Source organism: Harpia harpyja, chromosome 12, assembly GCF_026419915.1.
Source record: "Harpia harpyja isolate bHarHar1 chromosome 12, bHarHar1 primary haplotype, whole genome shotgun sequence".
NCBI classification, from domain to species: Eukaryota; Metazoa; Chordata; class Aves; order Accipitriformes; family Accipitridae; genus Harpia; species Harpia harpyja.
Window position 1 is genome coordinate 22391083 of NC_068951.1, and position 23007 is coordinate 22414089.

General features: G+C 38.1%; 1 protein-coding gene across 3 annotated transcripts in view; it reads left to right on the forward strand.

Moving 5' to 3' along the window:
• The window catches only part of CLSTN2 (calsyntenin 2), a 434458-nt gene that overhangs the window by 399648 nt on the left and 11803 nt on the right, over positions 1–23007 (forward strand). For all 3 annotated transcript variants that reach the window (XM_052803658.1, XM_052803659.1, XM_052803660.1), the window contains exons 10-16: positions 9788–9954; positions 13475–13623; positions 15082–15305; positions 18039–18209; positions 18841–18986; positions 20439–20562; positions 22193–22377. In XM_052803658.1, the coding sequence (XP_052659618.1) occupies positions 9788–9954; positions 13475–13623; positions 15082–15305; positions 18039–18209; positions 18841–18986; positions 20439–20562; positions 22193–22377 (1166 nt within the window). The remainder of the gene's footprint in view (positions 1–9787; positions 9955–13474; positions 13624–15081; positions 15306–18038; positions 18210–18840; positions 18987–20438; positions 20563–22192; positions 22378–23007) is intronic.

The following is a 23007-nucleotide window of genomic DNA, read 5'->3' on the forward strand; positions in this document are numbered from 1 at the left end:
AAAGGGAAGATCTAGGCAGAGCTACCTCATTGATTTAGGGTCCTATCATAATGGTTAGCATAGAGTTAATTGGTTTTTATTTTATGTAGTTCATGTTTAATACTGCTATACTTTATGGGGGATAGTTCATTTGAGGGTGGGAGTTAAAGCATTATCTTTAGGCTGAACTGTTGATTCAGTCACATGTGACCCAAAAGCAGTGACAGCTGGAGACAGAAACTTCTTAACTTGTTGCAGCCTATGTCCAACAGTCTTCATGCATGGCAAATCCTAACTTACTTCTTAGCTGTGATTTCAGTGACACTAGGCCTGGAAAACAGTAATACTGACTACAGAGCTAAGCAAACTGGACTCTTAGTGAACTAACTGAGGGTGGAAATGAACAGTTTGGAGTGCTAGTACAGCTGTTCCTGAAATTAGGCCTTTATGTACCCTAGTAAAGTTTGACAGCTTTCTCTGCAGATACTTAGGGTTAACGATATAACTTAATTTTACCTTCTATAAAAGGCTGTTTTGTTCACATCAGTTGTCTCGCAGATGATTGTCAAGGGTGTGGTGTTGATGTAGGTGGGGTTATTTAGGTCCAAAGTGCTGTTCTGTCTCTAATGGTGGAAGAAATTTTGAGGCAAAATTACTCTTCCTCAAGGGTATCTAAAAGACAAAATTGACTTGCTTGTATGTGTGCTTCCCAGAACAAAAGAGACACCAAAGAGAACATGTGGGAAGTGTGACCCTGGCACTGTGTCTGAATCCCTACCTCCCTGAATGGATGTTAGAAGCAGACGTGGTCCATCAGGGTAGGAGAGAGCTCCCCAAGGCTCAATTTCGTCTCTCATTTCTACTCTCTTCTTCTCTAGCAATAAAAATACTCTAGCTTTGCCCTTCCAGCTCAAGATTCTTGAGGGCTTTCCAAACAATAAAGAGGTAACAAAGTTCTGCAGCAAGTAAGTAGAATTACCCTGAGGATAAAGTGCACTATCAAAAGGGCAGGTGATTTTTCCTCAGGTCACTTAAAAAAATCTGCATCATGGCAAGAATAGAATCAGACTTCCTGATCCACCACAAAATTGTTCTTATTCTCCCTTTTAGCTTTTGCAATCCTGTTTCGTTCTCCTAAGCAATACAAACAAATGAAGGTTAGCTTATCTTGCAGCTGCACTTTCCAGGAACTTACCCTATAGTAAGTTCTCCTTCGAGTTCATTATTTTTGATTCAGTTTATCTGAGGACATAGCAAATGGACCCTTTAACAGAGTGAGACATTTCTTCCATTAAACCAAGGTTTATAGGTTCCCACTCTGATCCCTTTATTGCTAAACATTCTGTGGCAAAGGCAGCTAGAAGAAGGAAGCAAGTTACATGATTTGGTAGTCTAATCATCTTTTGTACCACAGGCTGCAAACAGACTTCCTCCAGGTTTCTCTGAAAAGGTAAGGTCTTGAGTTCATACTCCTTCCCTCCCAAAATGACTTGTTTCTTTATGCATCATTCCCAGAGTCCTGTCAGGAAAGCAAGTTAATGACTTGGCACAAGGTTATATTGTAGCTTACCGTGACTGTAAGTCATTATTCCTAATAATGCCACCTATTCTAGAGTGCTGGAGCTTCACAGTGTAATTATGCTGGCCACATTGCGCAGGGGAAGGTCTTTAGGAGAAGCCTGTCAACAGACAAACTTTGTTATCATGAATAAAGCAGAAGGCTAATGTAGTTCCTGTTTTCTAAGAAATTTCTGTTTTCTACTCTATTTTTCATTTGTATTCTCCTGTCATTTTCCTCTTTCCTTATCCTAGGCTGGATACCAATTTTTTTTATAGAGTCCTTCTGTGGAATAACCTTATTAACCTTATATGTCAGCAGAGTGCTGACATATCAAATCACAAAGTTGCAGTCAGAGAACTGACTTGACTTCCTTACTATTCCAGGCAAGAAGAATGGTAAGAGTTAAAAGTTGGAGAGGGATCAGATCACTGAGAGACAAATACACTGTGGACAGTGTAGCAGCAGCCTCTATCACTCAACCTTCGACTTGCCCCAGAAATTGAGATATTCAATAGGTACTGTACATTCTAACACCAGTGGATCATGACTTGGGGGTTGACATAGCTTGCACCAACCTGAGGTCTCAGTGGACTGATACAAGCAAACAAATTAATGCAAGACCACCTAGGTAGATTTCAACATAATGTGATGCTGAATATCTGTATACTGATGCTTCTGTTAGTACAGCAGTGTTCTCTCTGTATTGCCTTTCTCATCAAAAAGAACATGGAGTGGATTTCAATGCACTTCACAGATCTTTTTGCTGGAATTTTAGCTGTGGCAAAAATACAAATACATGTGGAATGTTAGTTCAGGAGGGTGTTTTCTTGGAGAGCTGAATTTGCATTCAAATCTGTCACAAATTCAGCATAGATACATGTCCCTTATTTAATTGAATTTCTGCACTGAGGACTATGCACCAGCACAAGAATGTTATTTGGAGAATACAAATATAGTTTTTTGGGCAATATTAACATATTTGGACTCTCATCTAATCTAAGATATATAAGATTGTAACATTTTTCTGTGATTGTCATAATTTCCCACAGTTGCCCTAGAAATAACAAAAATGTATTGGCTTAATTGTGAGAGATTTTAGAGTGTTTGTTTTTCTTCTTATCATCTTGAGAAAAATTATCTTAAATAGCATAAGTTATACCACACTTTTGATCTATGGATCTATTGCACAGAGATAGATTCGCATGTGCATACTTACTTAAGAGCAGGTAGCCCTTAGTGTTCTCTGTACTTGTCTTATTTCAGATAGTGCTTTAAAGCCTAAAGCTGTCTGTGTGAGGTTGTCAGGTTATGATATCTACTGAAAGCAGTGGCAGACTTAAATAGTGCCATGTTTGATAAGTAATTTTCTGAGTAATTTTTGTCTGAATGATATAAAACAACACTAAAACTTTTTTGTGCTGAGAAGCTCTGGGTGTATAAAAACTCAAGTCACTGATTAGGACTACTCCTGAAATCTATGTTAGGTTTCGTCCTGTTTAATAGCCAATCTACTTGTCAGGGAATTAAACCCAGCTCCCTAACTGCCGTAATAAAAAGATGAGATAAATTTGGGGGCTTGGACCTGAGGACATCAGACCCAGAATGTCTTGCAGCTGCTTCCAGATTCACTTCAATCTTTATGTTGGGACCCTGAATAATCGATCATTGCGTAATTATCTGGCTCAGTATAACCAGAGAGTCTATAATGTCTTAAAAGAATCACATCTCAGTTGGAAATTCTCTTGATTCATCATTTCCATTGAAAACCTCATTGTGCTTAGACTGCCCTGATGATTACTTGCTCATTATTAGGCTAGGGCAAAAGGACTAAAAGAAGATCTGTGAGCTCAATAAAGAAGAAGGCACTTGTTTTGACAAAAAAGGCATGATAGTTCTTTGGAGATTGGTAAGTGAGTGCAAACAGCACTTTACATGTCTGAAGTCAAAACAATACCACTGTAAAATTCAACGTTAATCAAATTCTGTCACACTTTATATCAACCCAATGTGAAATTAAAAAAAAAAAAAACAAAACCAAAACGGTGTCATGGAAATAGGCTCTGCTTCGTTAATGAATGTGCCTTAACCCCATGAAGTCTGAACCCTAAGAATCTTCAGTGTCCCCTGGACTCTCCAATGTTATATTTAACAGAACCTCCTCATGGCTAGGATCAGAAGGTGTTTGCTAGATGACAGTCCTTAACTCCCTAAATTGTTACTCATCTGAGAGATTCTAGCTGTTTATAACAAGGTGACGTGTATACTAGAAGCATTTGTTTTCCTCCATGTGTATAAGGGAGTCATCCTGAGTGATGTGCCCACAAGTAGGACAGGCATCTGCAACATACTAATCTAAAATTAAGTAGGTTAATTAATTCTACATTTGATCTGTTGTGTTTGAAATTTCAGGCACCAACTGCAATTGTGCTTGTGACTATTTAGGAATATGCCAAACACAGTGACACTGTAAAGTTTTGCTTTCATTGGCAGCTGATCAATCCCCACTGAGGGCTGCTGTGTGGGTGCAGCATGCTGCCTTTTCTGGTGTGTGCATCCTTCTCTGACTTGTGCTTTCTGCTCCAGTGTGCTGTGGTGCTGGGCTTGGGATGAGTGAGCACAGGCATCAGCTGTGAATAGCACAGGAGGGAAGTAGCACTCAGAAGTAGAGGGTTATAAAGTTCTTGTGGGGAGGGAACACCCTGACCCTAGTGTAGGAGGTGCCCCTGCCTAACCCCACCCCTAGGTTGCAGCTAATATCGTGGGACATTAGTAGACCCTGATAATTCTACTTATCTAGATAATTCCAGTAGCAGCATGCGCTTTATTTTTGCAGTTCATTCTGAGCCCTGTGCCTATTTTATGTCTCACCTGTGTCTTTCTCAGAACTGTAACCCAAAGGGTCTGCTACAATGGTTTTACCTGGTGGGAAGCCCAGCAGGCCAGGGCAAGACCCTTCTTCTTCTGTATGTTTTGGTGTCAGTGTGTGTGCTGTACTTGTTCACCTCCACCAGCATTCACGCTCAGCAGAAAAGGAAAGCAACTCAGAAAGACTTTATCAAGGCGACCCTGGGTCAAGTTCTGGTGAGAGGGCCTCTCTGCCCCTAGTGCCCAGGCTGCCTTACTTGCTCTGCATTGATAGAGTTCCAGGCAGAACAGATCAGACCCGGCATAGAAGAAGAAGAATCTCAGTCCAGAAAACAGTTATTATTTTATTTGGACAATGACTAAGCAGTGAACAGCATTGTAGTGAATAATTATGTATGTCAACAGTTCCTCTGGATGCCTCCCACAGTCTGTTGACACCATCTTCTCATTACAAGGATTGAATTAATGCCAAAAAGCCAACATCCATCCTACTTTATCTGCCAGACTTTGGGAATGGATGTGAGTGCTGGGTCAGGTGGAAAAAGCAATGCACAATTTTATTACCAAGGTCTGAATAACACTGTGGCCTGTGTTGCCTCACAACTGTGATGGTGACCACAACAGTTACATTTAAAGAAGTGAAAAAAAACAGTAGCTTCAAAAATATGTCATGCAAGGGTCTGTAATGAGACTAAGTGATGTTGTTCTATAGTGTTGTTTCAGTCTTTTTTGTGTTACAGACATCAACCTAATTCCCTGACTGACAGTAGGGAAGGTTCCATTTTCCTTTGTTGGTCGCACCATTCATTTAAGTCTTAACTACTTAACTATCCCCCAAGAATTAGCACTCACAGTATATTAATCCATAGTAATCAATAAACATAGAGCTAAGTGAAATACAACATGTAACACAGTTGAGGAGTAGGTTTTCTTATTCTCTCAGGTCTTGATTCTAAACATCATAGTGGAGATGAGCTATATCTCACTTGTAAGAAACGGCAAAAAGAACCTGACAGCAAAAAATCCCATGAAACTTGCTGAGGCAATCTAGGTTAACTGGATGGCCTGACCTCTGGGTAGAAACTGGAAGATACTGTGTTACAGAACACTTTTATTTTTCACCGCACCATGACATTGGGAAGTAAAAAAATTTTAGGACACTTCGATTACCTCAAGACCATCATCACTGGAGATCCATTTTGTTCTTTGAATTGTTGCTCCAGAGGCTTGTGTAATCTATTTAGGTCTTCCTCATTATCTCAAAAATATTGTTGCTTAGGCTCAGTTTGGCGTCAGAACCAAGAGGTAAGTTCAAAGTATCTTAAAGCAGTAAAAGCTTTTGGGAGTAGCTTATGTCTTTTCCTCAGTTGTTTCTTAGCATGTGGTAATTTCAGTGATGAGTCAAATTCAGACAATGGAACTGAGCATTCCTCCTGCCCAATGAAGTCAGTGGCTCTGAGCTGCCTATCAGCTGCATGTGGAGCTGCACAGGCATGATATGTATCATGCTGAGGGTCAAAGGATCTCTATTTGAAAAGATCAATATTTAGAAGAATTTGGATAATATTCTGTAAAAATGTTACTATCAGCATTAGCTACAATTATGCACTGTGCTTTAACATGCTACAGAATTGCCATTTTCATGGTGGATTAAATACATTCATACTCATCTAATCTAGAGAGCTAAGAAATTTGGAGTGACTAGGACTTGGAGATTGGCTATCCTGGGCTAAATTTGCACCCACTGAGAAGCTGAGGTCAAATACTTGAAGAATATTAGTTTGCAGAAGCAGAAGGAAAGACAGCATTCAAACATACTAATATAGTAGAACCAAGCATGAATAAAACACTGATACAGACAGGAGTAAAACAGCCAATTGCTGAGGAGTTTCAATTTATTCTGACAGTTTTTTCTTCTTACATTTTTTGAGATTGAAAAACTATATTCCAAGTAATTCCTTTTCTCAAAGCTAGAATTCAGGATTGTAGCAGATTGGCTTTAGGCCATTCCTTCAATTTTAGGAGAGTTTTGGTTTTTGCTTCCCGATTTTATTGCATTGGATTTTTGTCCATTTGCAATCTAATAATTACTGGCAAATGAAACACATCAGCAAGCCAACATACTCCACTGAGCTGAGAAGATTCTGAAATGCTGAGGTGGAAGAATATCAAAATGTCAACATGCTGCAATTACAAGCAGCTGTGATAAGAGTCAGATATAATGACTTCTGTTCACCTTCAAGAATACAATTGGCAGGTATATAATTTTGTCTTTAACTCTGGTAAAAGGTGCTTATGGAAGGCTTATTTAACAGTCTATTTTTTCTAATAAAGTGTGAGAGAGTATTCTCTCTTTAAGTGCTCATGTTTTTTTCATGTGCAAAAAGCTGGTATTCACGCTGCCCTGGATTAACAGGCATGTCCTATGTAAACCACGTATAATGTTGAGAAGAACACTGGGTTATGGTTAGTACTTCAGATAATACCAGGAGTTTGAGGAAAAGCAACAGGGATGATCATAGTCTACAGTGTTAGGTAGACAATGTAAAGAAAAGGCTGTGTTTAGCCTGGCAAAGGAAAAGGGAAGACATAGCATATTTTGACAGCTCACATTCTCTATTAGGAATAAAATTCCAACTAACTCCAGAGGTCAGTGGTCATTAGAGTGGATTGCTTGGGGAGCTTCTGTCTTCAGAAGAGTTTAGAACAGCTCAGGCAATTCTCAAGAATGGATTAAGTACAGTTGTTCTTGTCTTGGGGTAGGGGACAGACTGTATCATCCCTCAGTGTCTCTTCAGACTCTGCTATCAGTTGTTCCAGTGCAGTTGTCCCAGCCTGAATCACCCTGTCGTAACCATGGTCATAGTTTTGCAGATTTTCTCTAGTGACACAAAGTAAGACTAGCTAGTCCCAGCTATTTTTCACTCACATATTCTTGAAATACTTGCTTTTTTTACATAGCAGTTGATAGCCTCTCCAGAACAAAGATTACATCACCTCCTTTACGGTCCAAAATCAATCTATATATCTGCGCAAACCCCAACCTTAGTCCTGTGAACAGGGTAAGTACACAAGCCCGTTCTTCAAATACTCACTGTTTTTGTAGTGCCTGTAGCTGCAGATGGGCAATTATTGTATCATTGTAAATGACCTAGTAATGTAATTGTAAGTGCTTTGTCAATGACACCAGAGAAGAACTAGTCCAAAGTGAAAGAACCGAATCAATCAAAAAAAGAAAACGATTAAAAAAAAAAAAATCCAAACATGAAATTCCTATTCATGGATGTAAGCACCAGTCATGTTGCTCTATAGCTTTACTTCAACTGGTTTATCCTGCTTGTTTCTGTCAGGCATAGCCACAGCACTGAATTCTTTGTTCTAGCTTCTTGTCTAGTCCTTTATACATTTTAACGAGCTAGTTTCACATTTAAATACATTAACTTAACTGAGACTGCTTCTTATTTTGCATCTCCTCAGAACTAGTAAGATCTACTGGCAGACTTACCATAGGTTTCTAAATTTCAAAGCTCCAGGATTAGTGTTGGGGGTTTAGCCTTGGCGCTTGCTGTCTTCAGAATTCTGTTAGGGATATGAGAATTTGAAGCTTCAAAGCACAATGTGATTCCCTTCTTCTTCTGTAAGTTCTTAACTGATTTTCTCTCTTTGTCTCCTTTTTAGGGAGAGGTTTGCATTTTTTTTTTTTTTAATTTAGCTTACCTTTTTCTGTCCAGATACAATGCTGCTGTATTAGTGGCAACATATGCTTTTAAAGACAATGTAAACAGATAAGTATAACAACATTTTTGCTGAAAAGCCAATGTCCCCATAATGCACTATTTACCAAGTAATTGTCTTGGTAAGTAACAGAAAGGAGAAAATTACAGTACAAACTAATCCTGCACTTTAGCTGCTGCATACGTAAAAGTTTCTATGAAACCTCAAAAAAATTCTGCCCAGAGGAAGTTTTCTGTAAAATGGACAAATGAATGGAAGAGTGGAGAAGAATAATCTCTCCTTGAGGATCTATCTTTGCGGTAAAAAAAGAGGCAGTTTGTGCTGCAATGTTAACAAAAAAGAACAAAAACTATCTACTTTTATGAAGAAACAGCCTGCTTAGACACCTTCTTTTCTCTCAGTATACCATTGTGTATTTTCTTCACTATATAAAATAACAAGTCTTCTTCATAGTGCTCATACTGCACAGACTAGAAGTGATGTTTTTCAGGCTTTTAGGTAGCAACATCAGCCTAAAGAAAATTTGCCACTTCATCCCTATCCTAACCCCAATCCACACGCAAACCTTCAAGTTAAAGTTCAAGCTTGAGCTAGCTTGCCTGGCAGAAATAGGTTGGTTGACACTAACGCTACAAACACTGTGGAGAGGAGTTATCTACCAATTACAACAGCTCATCAACTGCTAATCCAATTAGTTTGCATGGCTTCACTGTTGCATGGCGCTCTCAGTCCTCTCAGGCTCAAGGTAGGCAGTAATTCACGTGCACTGATACAGCTAGCACTTGCAGGAAAGACAAGCTCTAAAAATTCTCCTGGAGGAGGGCAGGTAAATCACTAAATAACCCAAGAGTAATTTAGATGCTATGATCACTGGTGCAGGCAGTATGTAATCACATTTTATTGACAACTCCTAAAGATCAGTCTTCCTAAGCTGCCTAGAGTGAAACTGAATAGAGCATAGCTAGAGGGCCTAACGCAACGTACAGTGACAAGACCCGATACGGCACCGAATGAGCTGCCTTGGGTAAGGGAAGCACTATAAGCCTTTTAGCATAGGGCTGTGCGTTGGCCTGCATTCATTGCTGTGAATTTCCACCATATCCTTAGAGACAACTGTTTGTAGGGAGTGTGGCAGTTTGCTTACACATAGCCAAGACTCTTAGCACATCTAAGAACTTCAGGTAGTATGTTTTTTGGAGGAGAAAGGCAAAGGCAGTGTAAGCGATCTTGTAATAGAAAATGTGCAAGTACAGTTTCTGTATAAATAATCATTGGACCTTAAACTTTTTTTTTAAAAATCATGTTTGATCACTTCAATAATCTCATCAATTCATTTTTAAAAATTCTGTGCTTCCTTGGACACAGGTTTTGGAAGCTATGTTTCATCTCAGAGTATGTTATCACGGCTTTATAAACACCTGAATACAGTACTGGAAAACCACTGACAAGAATCTTAAAGACAGGCTGCTACTAGGTACCACCCAACAACCCACAAAGCAATTCTACTTATCACAATAAATGGGATCTCAAATATACTTGGCTAAAATGGATATAAATTCTTTAAATGCATTAAAACATAAAGTGAATTATTAGATGTGTGGTTTGCACATTGGTATCAATAATCATTTAATATTCTCTTTCTTGCAGGAGGTGAAGTCACCAAGCCCAGATTTGCTCAGTATTTCCACGGCAGCCTGGCTAGTCTCACTATCCGGCCAGGCAAAATTGAGAGTCAGAAAGTGATTTCCTGTTTGCAGGCCTGCAAGGAAGGTCTGGATATTAATTCTCTTGAGAGTCTTGGCCAAGGAATAAAGGTGAGGGATGAACTGACATAATCTTTGATAAAAATTTAGAGCTGATTTATGAAGTGGAGAGCCCAAAGTAGAGTACACATAGTAACAAATGCAATCCCAGAAGCAATGTAATTTCCCACAAAGTTGTGCAAAGAAAAAGCAGAACAGTAGAAGAGCTGTGACACTGCAAAGAAAAATATTTCCATTATTGCAAAGCTAGATGCTCAGAAAATAAGGCACTGCTGATATTTCAGAGTCCATAAGAATTGCCAGGTCATGTTCTCATGCTAATTTTGGTAGCTTTACAGAAATAGATATGATTCCAAAGAATTACTGAATTTTGATCTCAAGTAGCTTTAAAGCAATGGAAAACATAAGTGGAATATCTTTCATCTAGAGGCAACTCCAAAAGAAGTCCCAATGCAATAGTATTGAAAAATTCAGAGTGTGTTCCAAGAGGAAAATATTATGGGCCATGAAAATTGGACAATAAAAAAACCTAAAGTCAAGAAAAGAAAATTTTACATTTGCATATAAGTCATTATCCATCTTCATTATGCATATGACTATCTTTACTGATATTGTAACACTTTTTCTAAGAGTGGAGAACAACAGAGGGAAATCCTGTTTCAGTTGATGTAGTGGCCAGATTGCTTTGCATTCATTAAGACAAGTTCTGTTCTTTTGGATACATATAAGATCTTGACTATAACTTCTATAATGCTTACATGAGGTGCATTGTCGTTTCCCTCTACTGATACCATTATTAGATGAGAGGTGTTCTTCTGCCTAACGTGTAAACACACTGTTAAACACACTGTTAAGCTGTTTACTAGCACACAAATCACAATACCATCTTCCAAAGGAGCTGAGCTTCAAATTCAAACTGGAAGGATACTTTGGCTGCAGACTATGCATCCTGTGAAACTGCACAGGGGGGGTTTTTGTGTGTTGTTTTTCAGTGGGGAGGAGGATGGTGCTGTAACCCTTGACCTAGAGCATGCAGTAGAAGTGCCATGCACTACATTTTATTAGCTAAACTTTTTCATTGTACAAGATAGGAGACTGACCTGAAGTACACTCAAATGTCTGTCTAGGTAATAAGTTGCAGTGGTGTAGTATAACTGATATGTTTTCTGAAAACAAGGGTAAAAATGAAAATTGGAAGTGCAAATGTAAGGAGGAATTTTGCTAGCTCTAGCTTTTACATGTGAGCAAAACACCCCAAACAACTTTGTTTTCTTCATCCTACCAAGGACATCATTAAGAATTTCACTTTGTTGCTTCTCCCAGCAAAATGACACACTTATGAGTAAAAACTATTTTTAAAAGACAATGCATACAAAGAACAGGTAGGGTTTTCTGGAATGCAAGTGTATATGCCTACCAGTAAGTTCTTTGCTGGGATTTTACATGATTTAAAGCAGTGTACATTTGGTCCATGGTGCTTATAAGCATAGTGATTCCTCCCCTATTGTCACACTCTGAAGCTTGACAATATTTGAGTAGCCTTGTTTCATGGGCTTGGAAAAAGCTGTTATACCACCCACTGCTGCTCCAGCATGGGTGATTGGCTTCCTTACTGTACTAGCAGTGCAGTGGGGAAAATGAAGGTGAGGGATCATTTTCTGCCTTTTCTTTCTTTCACCAAACTTCAGAACATTTTCATTTTCCTAAATACAGATGAGGTATAGTGTTTTTTTAAAGTTACTGTTTTCATTTTTACTTCCTCAGCAAGTTCAACAGTTAGTAAAACAGCAGAAGACAAAAATGAAAGAAGCAGTCAGAGACAGATTGTGATAGGGTTTCTTATTGGGGCTGACAGGAAGAGGCTCAGATGAAAGCAGAACAGTTGGCACCTGACCTTGAACAGAAGATTAATAAAGAGAAAGGGTTTCTGGTGTCAAAAATAAACATACCTGAGCTCAGACAAGTGTGCATGACAGTTGCACAGATGACAGGTTCTGTGTGGCTACTTACCTGGCGCTTAGCAGATTCAATGTTGGCAAACTGATGTTGGAAGGTGATTCTGCTGGGCAGTTTGGATTCATGAAACTTCACTCTTTAGCCACCTAAGAAAGAGCAATGCAGCTGAAATACAGTTTCTGACACAGTAGTGTTGGACTTTTTTTGTCTGCAGCCTAATTTTCAGATATCTGTAACACCTCTCAGAAACACTATCTAAACTGTTGCTATTTTTAGCCTTTTTTAATGAGAAAGACAAAAATGGCTCAGACGAGGGCTTTCTCCAGTCCCTTTGGCAGTATTCCAGCTGTTCTGGCAGCTGAGCTATTAAGTTAACTAGCTAGCTAGAGTCTCCTTTTGCTAATTTTATTCTCTACTACTGCTAGCTTACAGAAAGGAAAAAGTGTATGCAGGCTGTGACTCATGTTAGTCCTCCTCTTTGTTGAAAAGTACCCTTCGGTGTGTTATGACCTTCCTACACAAGCTTTAAATCCAGTCCTCAGTGTTCTGTTCAACAGAGAACCGTGTGCTTCATTCTGTTCTTCACAGTCTATTTGCTCTTTTGCTTTTTAACCCTTCTCATTGTAAGGAAGTGTAGACCACCATTGCCTGTATATAATAGAACATGTTCATATAATCAATATCTAGCTTTGGGAAGGGACTGCATGTGAGAGAAGGGTGCATTTCTTTGTGTTTTGTGCTGACAACAGTAGGGTACAAAATCAAGGGGGTTAATCTGGTTTTCTCTGCAATGCAGATGGTTTGCTGAACCAATTAACAGACAAAAAAAATGGAATCGGCATGAATTATGATGAAGATAAAATCAATCATTTGCTATGTGAATACAGTAGCAATGTTTCTTGGTCAGCAAGACTGTATTGTGTTCAATGCAGTGGACTAGAGAAGGATCAGGGCTACAAGAATAGCCATTGACTTTGCAAGGTTTGTTGGCTCAAATGAGCAGCTGGCTTTGTGCAAGTAGCAGCTCCGTCTTAAATCATGACACCCTTATTGATCATGAGACAGAGAAAGGAGAATCCCCTTTATTGTGTCTGACATTAATGAAGATGTAGGAGGCAAATGTTATAATTGTTTTGTTCATTCATGTTGAAATATATCTCAGACAGATAGGCCAGGGTAAAACTAAACAGAAAACAGGAAAAATATGTTTCTGCATGCTACTCTGGTTTAAGCCAATATTTTTATATGGGGGATGTGTGTAATCTAAAAAGATTACATTGTAATAATAATGATGACAGTAAGTTAAGTTTTTGAACTTTACAGCTGCAGAAATACTATCAGCAAAGTTGATAAGGCTGGGCAAAGTGGAGCAAATTGGGATTAGTTTACTATAAAATTAATTATAATAGTAATTATTCAGATACAAACTAGATGACTGATACGAGTACATGTTTTGGGGAACAACACGTGGATTCAGCCAACAATAGCTACTAAGAATTTTCTTTTCTTAAATCATTAGATTTTAAACTTACTTCTGTGCAACATTCCTTAAAAATGTCTTATTTTGTACTCTGTACCTGGTACCTTAAATACTAATTATATGCCTTTCCCCTAGTATCACTTCAACCCTTCCCAGTCAGTCCTTGTCATGGAAGGAGATGACATTGAGAATATAAATCAAGCTCTCCGAAAAGTCTCATACATCAACTCTAGACAGTTTCCTACTGCAGGCGTAAGACGTCTCAAAGTCTCATCTAAAGTCCAGTAAGTTATACTTCAGCTGAACTGATTAGATTAGGAATATTTTTAATTATTTACTTTTTTCTTTGGACATGTAAAAAGAGGAATTTTGGCTAAATTACATTGCTATATTGTACTTTTACGTTGTTGAGCATAAAGGATGGATTTCATTTACTTTTATGCTGATTTATGTTGTGGTTTTCTTTTGATATTGTCCTTTTAAGAAACTTTTCTTGTTAATGTAATTTACTTGCATTCTGTTTATAGTTTGGAGCATACAGTTTGGACTGAACAGTACTTGCATTTATTGTATTCTTATTTTAGTGTTCATTTTAAAAAGTTATAGTTTCTTCTGAGATATCTAGAGCCATGACTTTTTAAAGTAGGCCTATTACATCTAACAGACAACACAGCTGCAAGAACAGTATTTGTAGCTATGCTTGAAATAGTCTTTGTCTGTCTGTATCCTTATATGGCTGTCAACACTGAAGTACTGTTGGGTGTTAAACAGAAATCCGTGTCCTTTCATTTGCATGCAACAGTAGTGACAGAACCTGCACAATAATATTTACAGTTCTACATAATCAAAGAGCCATCTGCCACTCCTGAGCTCCCCTGGGGTACATCTCTGTTACAACAAGTTGTACAGTGCAGTGAAAGCAAATCTTCAGAGTAAAAATAACCATCATTTCTACAAACTCTCATCTACTGCGCGTACAGTTCTTACTAAGTACTAGGTTTAGTCTAGTGCTGTGGGCTGAGCACACTAAGTGTTTGGAGAGCATCTTGTGATGTAGTTTCACTGGAAGCAGTCCAGTTTGCACACTCCAAGGCTGGCCCAAGCCTTGTGCCAAGGTGAAGTGAGGTAGAGTTTGTCAGGAGATTCACTTCCAAAACACAGTGCTGATTCAGATGAAAATGCTAATATAGGCCCCTTTTGTCCCCAGTAAATACTGGGGGGGGTGCCAGAACGAGTTCATGATGGGTCTAATTTAAATGGATAATTAGGCCCTTTTTTTCACACATGACAAGATAGCCATATTATATGCATTAGATATCACTTTGAGAATTTAATGCTAAGTTTACTAAAGTTAGTTGTTATCATCTAATTAACTTTAATTTTTTTTCAACCATTCAGTACTTTGTTAAATGTCAGTTAAACATCAAAATATTATTCTCGTAGTGACCTTACTAAAGACTGATCTTGTCATGAATCTGTTTGCTAAGCTGTCCCTACATAATTTCAGTGTTGTAAATGTGGGAGGGGATGAGAGGAACTGAGCTGTTACTGTCACTGCTGGCCTATGTACATGGTGGTACAGATGCCTGTCCTTACATGTGGCAGCGTCAAAGTATGAAATAGACTGATCTGAGACAATACAAAAGGATGAGAGCCATCAGGTGGGTTTTGGGCAGTGCAAGTGCCACACACTTCTGATGTGCAATGTGTTACATGCAGTTAATGAATAATATATTTTTCAGATGTTTTGGTGAAGATGTCTGCATTAGTATCCCAGATATAGATGCGTATGTAATGGTATTTCAGGCCAATGAGCCCAAGATTACAATAAGTGGGATGGACCACTTTGCTAGACCAGCTGCGCAATTTGAAAGTGAAAGAGGTGTTATTTTGTTACCTGACATCAGAATTGTCAGCACAGTCACTAAAATGGAGCATCCAGTGGACTTAAAAGAACATGATAGAGGTTTGTGGATTTCTTTTAAATATTATCACTTACTCTGTAACGTGACCCCTCACGTTTTTTTAAAGGATAGTACAAACAGGTAACACAAAGGAAGTCACTTCACTTAATTTAGGCAACATTAAGCAGCAATAATGCCGTACTGAAGACATTCAATTAAACACATTGAAATATGTGTTAAATAGTGATAGATCAGTATGTGCTTCAAAAAAAGCAGCTATTCCATTTTAGTGTCTTGCCTACTTCAGAATAATTCCTTTCCTCTCTTCTTTACATATTCCATTGAATAACATATTTTCATTAGATTGTCTCTATTTGTAACAGAATTTTGTTAATTGTACTGATAAAGTGGAAAGCAATAATTGACTAATAGCTGCAGTTTTAGTCTGTTCTTATGTTTCCAGCTCTGCTACTTACTTGTGGGTGACACTTGAGAGAGTAATATTGTGCCTCAGTTTCCCACCTATATAATGTAAATATAATAATTTGCAAAGATTTTTTTCAATGATGACAGTTTATTCTAATGCTGAGCAATGTGTGTATTATTATTTGACACTAGGTGAATGTTCAAAAGTATAAATAAGGTTTAAAATTGTCTATAAAGGAATCTTCCTTTTGGATGTTTGTGTACAAGGTAAATGAAAAACCTAGTAATCTGAGGAATCATTCCAAACAATATTTGTTGGACTAGAATAAGCAGTGACTAGATGTACATCTCTTGAAAAGGCAAAATCACTAATGATATACAAGTGTAGGGGCATGGATTCCCTGAAGCCGTGCTCTGTAATAATGCTACTTATCACTTGCCTGAAACTGCATCTGTCCTCTGAATGCTGCAAAGTGTATCATATCATAATATCAACTGCATACAATTAACATATGTAAAAAAAATGAATTCCTGCATAGAAAAGAGTGCTCATTATCCATCACTTAAGATAAAATACATGTATGACAGTCCATGTCCCTAAATGTTATGACATCTTCAATACTGTTCAGTGAATTAGGAACTACTGCCCTCCAGTTCAGTTCATAAATTTCATCTACCCCAATTTTTCCCAATACAATTATTGACATAATTACTGTTGTAGCACCTTGTAACCTAAAAAGCCTGAGTCTCACCTTGAAAAGGACCATAGCAGCATTTCTTAAACTACTGTTTAATTCCTTGAAAGTCAGGCACTTCCTAATGTGCCATCTCTTGCTTATTTCCACTAAGAGTGGTTAAAAACGACAGCTTATAATTGCCTTTGGGAATAATTGTGTTTTGCAAAAGATTGTTGAATTCTAAGTCTCAATTCCTGCCTTATAAGCTTGAATCATTATTTCTCCCAGCCCAGATATTATCTGACAAAGACAAAGACAGCTATACATCTTGACCTATATCTACCTATAGCTATTTTTCCACTTACTGGGAGTTCACATAACCTGATCATCAATCATGACTGTAGCAGAGATGCACTTGGCAAGGCTGAGAAGGCTGATGATTTAGTCACTGCATATTCCCAGTCACAGGACCAATTAGGTCTGTCTCTCATCAAAGCCAGATCAGGCAGTTGCCACAGGCAGCAGCATGACTATGGCTATGAGGCCTTATTTACCCACAAGAGGGCCCCTGGAATGACAGTATGTTGCTGCTTGTCCTGCTTCAGTAGAGAAATCAGTGGGACCCCACCAATAGGTAAAATTGCTTCCCGTACATTACCTGTTTGCCCATTGACAGCCAGAGCAGTAAAGCTGACCAGTTCAGGTTTTTCCCTAGCTCTGCAGCCCAGCTCTTGCCTATCTCTCATAGCTTCCCATGAAATAGTCCAACTCAATCAGCCTTAGAAATATTCAGATTTGCCTATCCTGCAAATCTGAGTTGCGTCTGCATTTTTGGATAAGTAAGTTAAAGCTGTACCTAGAGTTCAGATGATACCCAAATTCACTGTACCAGGAGTTGGGAATCCAGGGCATAAGGCTTTTCCGTCTGTGCCTTCCTGCCCCATACACCCCCTAAAATTAAATTTGCAAAATGGGCACTAAGTTCCAAGATTGCAGTCTCTGTGTCTACGGTACCCTCAGGGAGCTGGTTATGCAGTCTTGCCAGACACTCTGTGTTAAGTTGGCCAGAGAATTAAAATATTAAATCAATATGCTACTCTTTCCAGCAACAGAATTGTACGTACTGAAGGATAGTCAGTTTACAACTCAATTTCTCCAAGCCACACAACACAGGATCTTGCTATTTATGATATCTTTGATAGATGGCCATGTTCTTTGTAATGCAAATTCTCTATGGGCCCTAGAGTAACTAACTGAGAGAATCATCCAAGTGTAGATATGTTTGACATGTATTTTTCCAGTTTGGTTTTCCTTGAGCAAAGAATGAATGTGTGATACCAACCTGGTATCAATACAGTATTGAAAAACAGAATTGTTTACATGAACTTATTTCCAGGATCAAATTGCAGTTTTCTACTTCCAGTACTGTTCTTGATTGCCTTTATATGTATTTTCTATCTATGTCACTAGGTATTTGTAGGCCTTCATCATCATAGCACCTCAACAGGCAAGACACTTCTCTTTTGATTTGCTTCAAGTATGCTGTATTTAATATTAGCAAAAAACAATTCAGCCATCTTTGCAAAAATTGAAAGGCAAGATGTAAAGCACATAAAATGAATGAGCTGTTCTGTGCTCATTTATCTTAGTTTCTTTCTTCTTTTTTTCATGGTATATGCCATGTGTTCACAGCCAATAAGCCAGTGGTATTAGAGGAAATGCTCCACAACTTGGATTTCTGTGATATTTTGGTGATTGGTGCAGATCTAGATCCTGAACAAGAGTGTTTAGAACTAGATCATGTGGAGCTTCAAGGAAAACATCTAGATGCCACAAATTCCACAGCAGGATATTCAATCTATGGTATGTTCATGGACTTTGCTTTCCCTTATTTCTTCCCACCAACAATTACATTACTGGAATGAAAGGACTAATGTGAAAGAAATTAGACAGAAATCTGTGATGTACTAGCCATAAAATATTCCAGGAGAGACTGTGTCTCAAAAAGCATAGTCACTTCTTGATCTCTGGGTGTACTCTGTTTATCCTTTGGAATACAGCACAGCTTTGTCCTGATCTCAGCATCCTTCCTGCTACTCCCCAGATAAGGAAAATAGCAACACTGTTTTCTTTAAATGTGGGGGTTCTTGTGGACAAGCACAGTGGAACATGGGAATGAGGGGATTCCTCAGTGCTCCTGCACAGTGCTGGTAACAAATTGGCCATTTTTTTCAATTACTAAATATTTTATTCTAAATCTTTGCTGTTGTATTTGTTCTTCTCCATTATGGACCTACATTCATTTCCAGAAACTATTCTCACATAATTTAGTATCAGCCAGAGGCTCTATCAGGGAATATTTGATGCACTGCCATTTTCAGATCATTCTGCCAAATTTTGTATTTTCTGTGAACATTTGATTTCTTCTGTACTGTATAGAGCATTTGTTACATAGCATGTCCTTGAGATTATTACTGCTCTACCACCATTCCAGGTGTGGACAGTATGCACAACTATGAACAGGTTCTTCGGCAGATTCGATATCGCAACTGGTACACTTCTGCCACCTTTGACAGAAAGTTCAGAGTCAAGTGCTCAGAGCTAAATGGACGTTACATTAGCAATGAATTTAACTTGGAGGTAAGCAATCATTTAGTCAAGTTTTCTTTTCTAGCACTGAGGCTGAGCACTAGCCTTATCTTCAGCGACATCGAGTTTTCTTTAAAATATGTAAAATGATTGACACATTCTGGTAACTATAATCAAATAGAGTAAAAATTCTAAGTGCCATTCAAATAGGAAGTTGACTTCTGTGGGCATACCTCAATGTGGGTCTCTCTATTCTGCTGTATATGTAAGGAGATGACCCTTATATTGAACTCCACTAACACAGGCAATTATTCCTGTTCAAACAGAATGGAGGCTAAGGTCATCACCATTGTTTTTCCATAATGTAAAATCTCCTACATGTCTTTTTGAAGATTTATGCACCTGCTTGAAAGTAAATCATTACAGCCTCATTATTTTCCTTAGACCAGTTATTCTTTTACTTAACCTGACATACTTTTCTTTCCTGCAGCATTCACCTTTTCAGTTTTTCTAAGCACTACCCCCTTACAATAAGTTTTATAATTTGTTCTTCATCAGATGGAGATCATTCCTGGTAATTTACATGATTTCAGATTTCTTTGAGGAGGAAAGTCAGTATACAGGTAACGAATGTGCAGGATGGACTTCATCTGTCATATTCTCTTGGATCCACTACCCAGACATGGTCAGTTACCACAGGAATATTTAGATAGCTCTCTTGAGCTTATGTGTGCTGGTACTAAGTCTAGTGCAGCACAGTGGCTCAGGGACTGAGAATTACTGCTGATGCACCTCAGCAGGAATCGTGGACCTAGTCTGAAGAACCAGCTTATCCAGCCTAGAACCCAGGTACCAAGTAGCTACAGGAAAGGGCAGGACCTTCTTAGCAATTGGCTCAAACCTTAATAATTGGTTCTGAAAGCTTTTACATGTTTACATTGTATTGAAAATTCTTTTCACCTTAGCATTCTGGAACCCTGACAATGACTTCAGGGTTTTTGCTTATAACTGTTAGTAGGACAGAGGACTAATATGGTATCTTCAAAGAAAGTCACTCTGAAAGTAGGGACGCAGGAAAAACTGAAATCTCTTTTAATTCTCTCTTACTGTTTTGGTTTTAAACTCAATGAGTTTGATACATTCTCAGTGTTCGGAGTGACAAATCTCCCACTAACTTTCAGGAAACATCTAAAAGCTGATTAGCATGGAGAAAAAAAAGTCACTACTTATCCAGACAGGTAAATCAAAAAAATCCTTTTCTGTGCCACTTCATAGTCTACAGCTAGAAAAGTTAGAATGCATTTTTAATGCTAGAAATGAGAAAAATATTAACCTGTGTATTTTTTCACTGGCATAAAAAAAGTGAATTTGGCCTTTAAGATCTATGTAATAATGTTCCTATCTGCTGATGGACTTCATAGTTCAATATAATGTATGGAACCAGCAGCCTTGGAATATAGAGCACTTTTTAATATCTGATCTCTTATTTTTCTCTTGTGCCAGGTTAATGTTCTACACAGCTCCAACTCCAACTTCATGGACCATGTAAATCATATGATAGCACAGCCACAATTTCTCCAATCTGTCCACCACCCTGAGGGAAGCACAAGTACTGTTCACAACTCAGGTACGCGATGACTTTACAGAGACTCCTCACAATGATTCTGGTATGTCAGTATTTCCCTTGTGATTCAGCCTGGTCAACAAATAAAGCCCTGAAGTCCATAGTTGCTTGTGAAACCTCACAGAGATCATTGCACAGGTATTAAAAAAGATAACACTGAATTCTCTTCTTTCTTTCCAAGAAGGTACTTTGTATTTAAAAACTGGTATCCTTTTTTAAAGTCTTCATTAAAGGTTATGTACTCTGAACCACATCGTTAAGAAAATGTCTAGTTTCTAGTATTGACTAGTATGAAGGATAATATTTATGCTCATATTGTCTTTGTACATCTGTATTTTTATGGCATATTATTTTCTGCCCACCCCTTTCTAAGCAAAAAGAAGAGATGTTTGTATTATTTTTTAAATATATAATTGCTGCAGTGCTTGTGTGAGCTGCTGTACAGGCCTCAGTTTGAAGCTCTCTGGAGAGAAGATAGGTCCACCTAGCCATGTGCAGGGCACATTAGTATATATTAAATACAGAATTTAAATTTTAGACTATATGAGTTAAAAATATATAGCCAAATCTGAAGCCTTTTCAATGAAGTTAGTTAAACCCAGGGCAAAGATACCTGTTTAAATGCTGGATTCTGAAATCCTTTTAGCTGAATAATACATATGTAAAGAAGTAAAGCTCATGTAAAGTGTAGGTAGTTATAAGCACTTATATACAGTTATGCTTAGAAAGTTACTGTATTTTTCTGTACACTTGTACAGACATTTAACTAAAATGAAACTGAATTTTTACAAAATGAACTATTGCAAACTAGTTCTTTCTTCTTTAATATTTTTCTGATTTCACAGTTCCATTGTTACAGGCAGGGCAACGCAATAAAATGGGGTACAGAACTACTATAGCTCCTGGAACTGCAGTACCTGCATAGCAAAGGTACATAGAAAGTGGCAGCACTTCTCCACTAATCTAATTATGGAGCTGATAATATAAGAATAATTCAGGGAGATTTCTTCCTGTGACTAGGTGGAGACAGAGACTTTTCAGAGTGCAACAGAACAGTGAGAAGAAATGTCTTGAATCCTCAAGAGTCTCCCAGGAAGGTTGTAACACAGGCAAATTGAGTGGCAATGTGTTATTTTATTTCTTGGAGATTGAGATTTAAATCCACAGTGCAAGTGTTTGAAGCCTTTGAAAATAAAAGCTTTGAGATATACTTTTGCTCACAAGTGAGGTTAATGCCTCAGCTGTAATCAGAAGGGGACAGCATGCAGGTAACATAACTGAACCTTATTGCAAAAACACTGGTTCTGAAACTAATTGATTCTGTACTGATTGACTACTTGTCTTCTGTAATAAAGTGCCTTAAAGAACAAGTGCTAGGCATAATCACTTTTTTAGTTATGGTTTATAATACTCATTATAAGATATCTGTAAACACCATTTGTGTATGCTCTGCCTTAGTAGGTGGGCACTTGTCAACACTTTCTGTAATACCAGGCACATGGCAGGTGACTGTGCTGATTCTCAGCGCAAAGGAAGAGGTGCTGAGGCGAAAAAATAGACAATGTGTTTAGTGTTTTGTAGGTAATTTGTTCCACAAATACAAGCCCATTCCCTTTTCCATGTTTTGTTCCAGTTGTTCCAAGTGTGGCTACTATCATTATCATAATCTGTGTGAGCATACTCATTTTCATCATAACCTTGGGGGTCTATCGAATTCGGACAGCTCATCAGCACAGCTCTACAGACAACGAAGGAAGTAAAGAAAATGAAATGGATTGGGATGATTCTGCTCTGACTATTACCGTCAACCCCATGGAGGTACAATAACTGAGGCATAGTGTTATATCATGATACTACCAGGAGTTACTGTCTGGGCTGGTAGCTTACTCAGCAGTGAATTTTAAGCCTCTTTCAGAGTACACTTGTTTAGGCCTGGCAGAACAGTTGTATGTACATAGACTCAGGACCCCATCTCAGTTTTCAGCTCCGCATACCATAATAATATATAATTGAGCACTTAATATTTAGCATGATATATAATTACTAAATAGGATGGTGAAGAATTCTTGGGTACAACACTACTTCCTCTCCACCCATATTTTCACCCTAGGTACCCAAGATGATATAGTTACTTTGTTTTTAACTGTTTAATGTAAGCACTAATACACTAAAAGGAGGGGAAATGATCAGCAGTTTAAAGAAACTGACATTGAAGTGTTACATTTTGGCAGCTTGACTAACAAAGATATTGCTTATTGACATTCCGTTCTTGTTACAGTATTTTTCTAGTATTTGCTACTGAATTGTATAATAGTTGCATAATGATTGAAAGTAGATTTTCCCAGCATGTTAGCGTTTCCAAAAGTGGAATAAATGCTCACATTCTCACAGCCACTGGCTAGGAAGAAGGCACTTTTCTTCTACTGTCTCCATTTCTTTAATTGTACT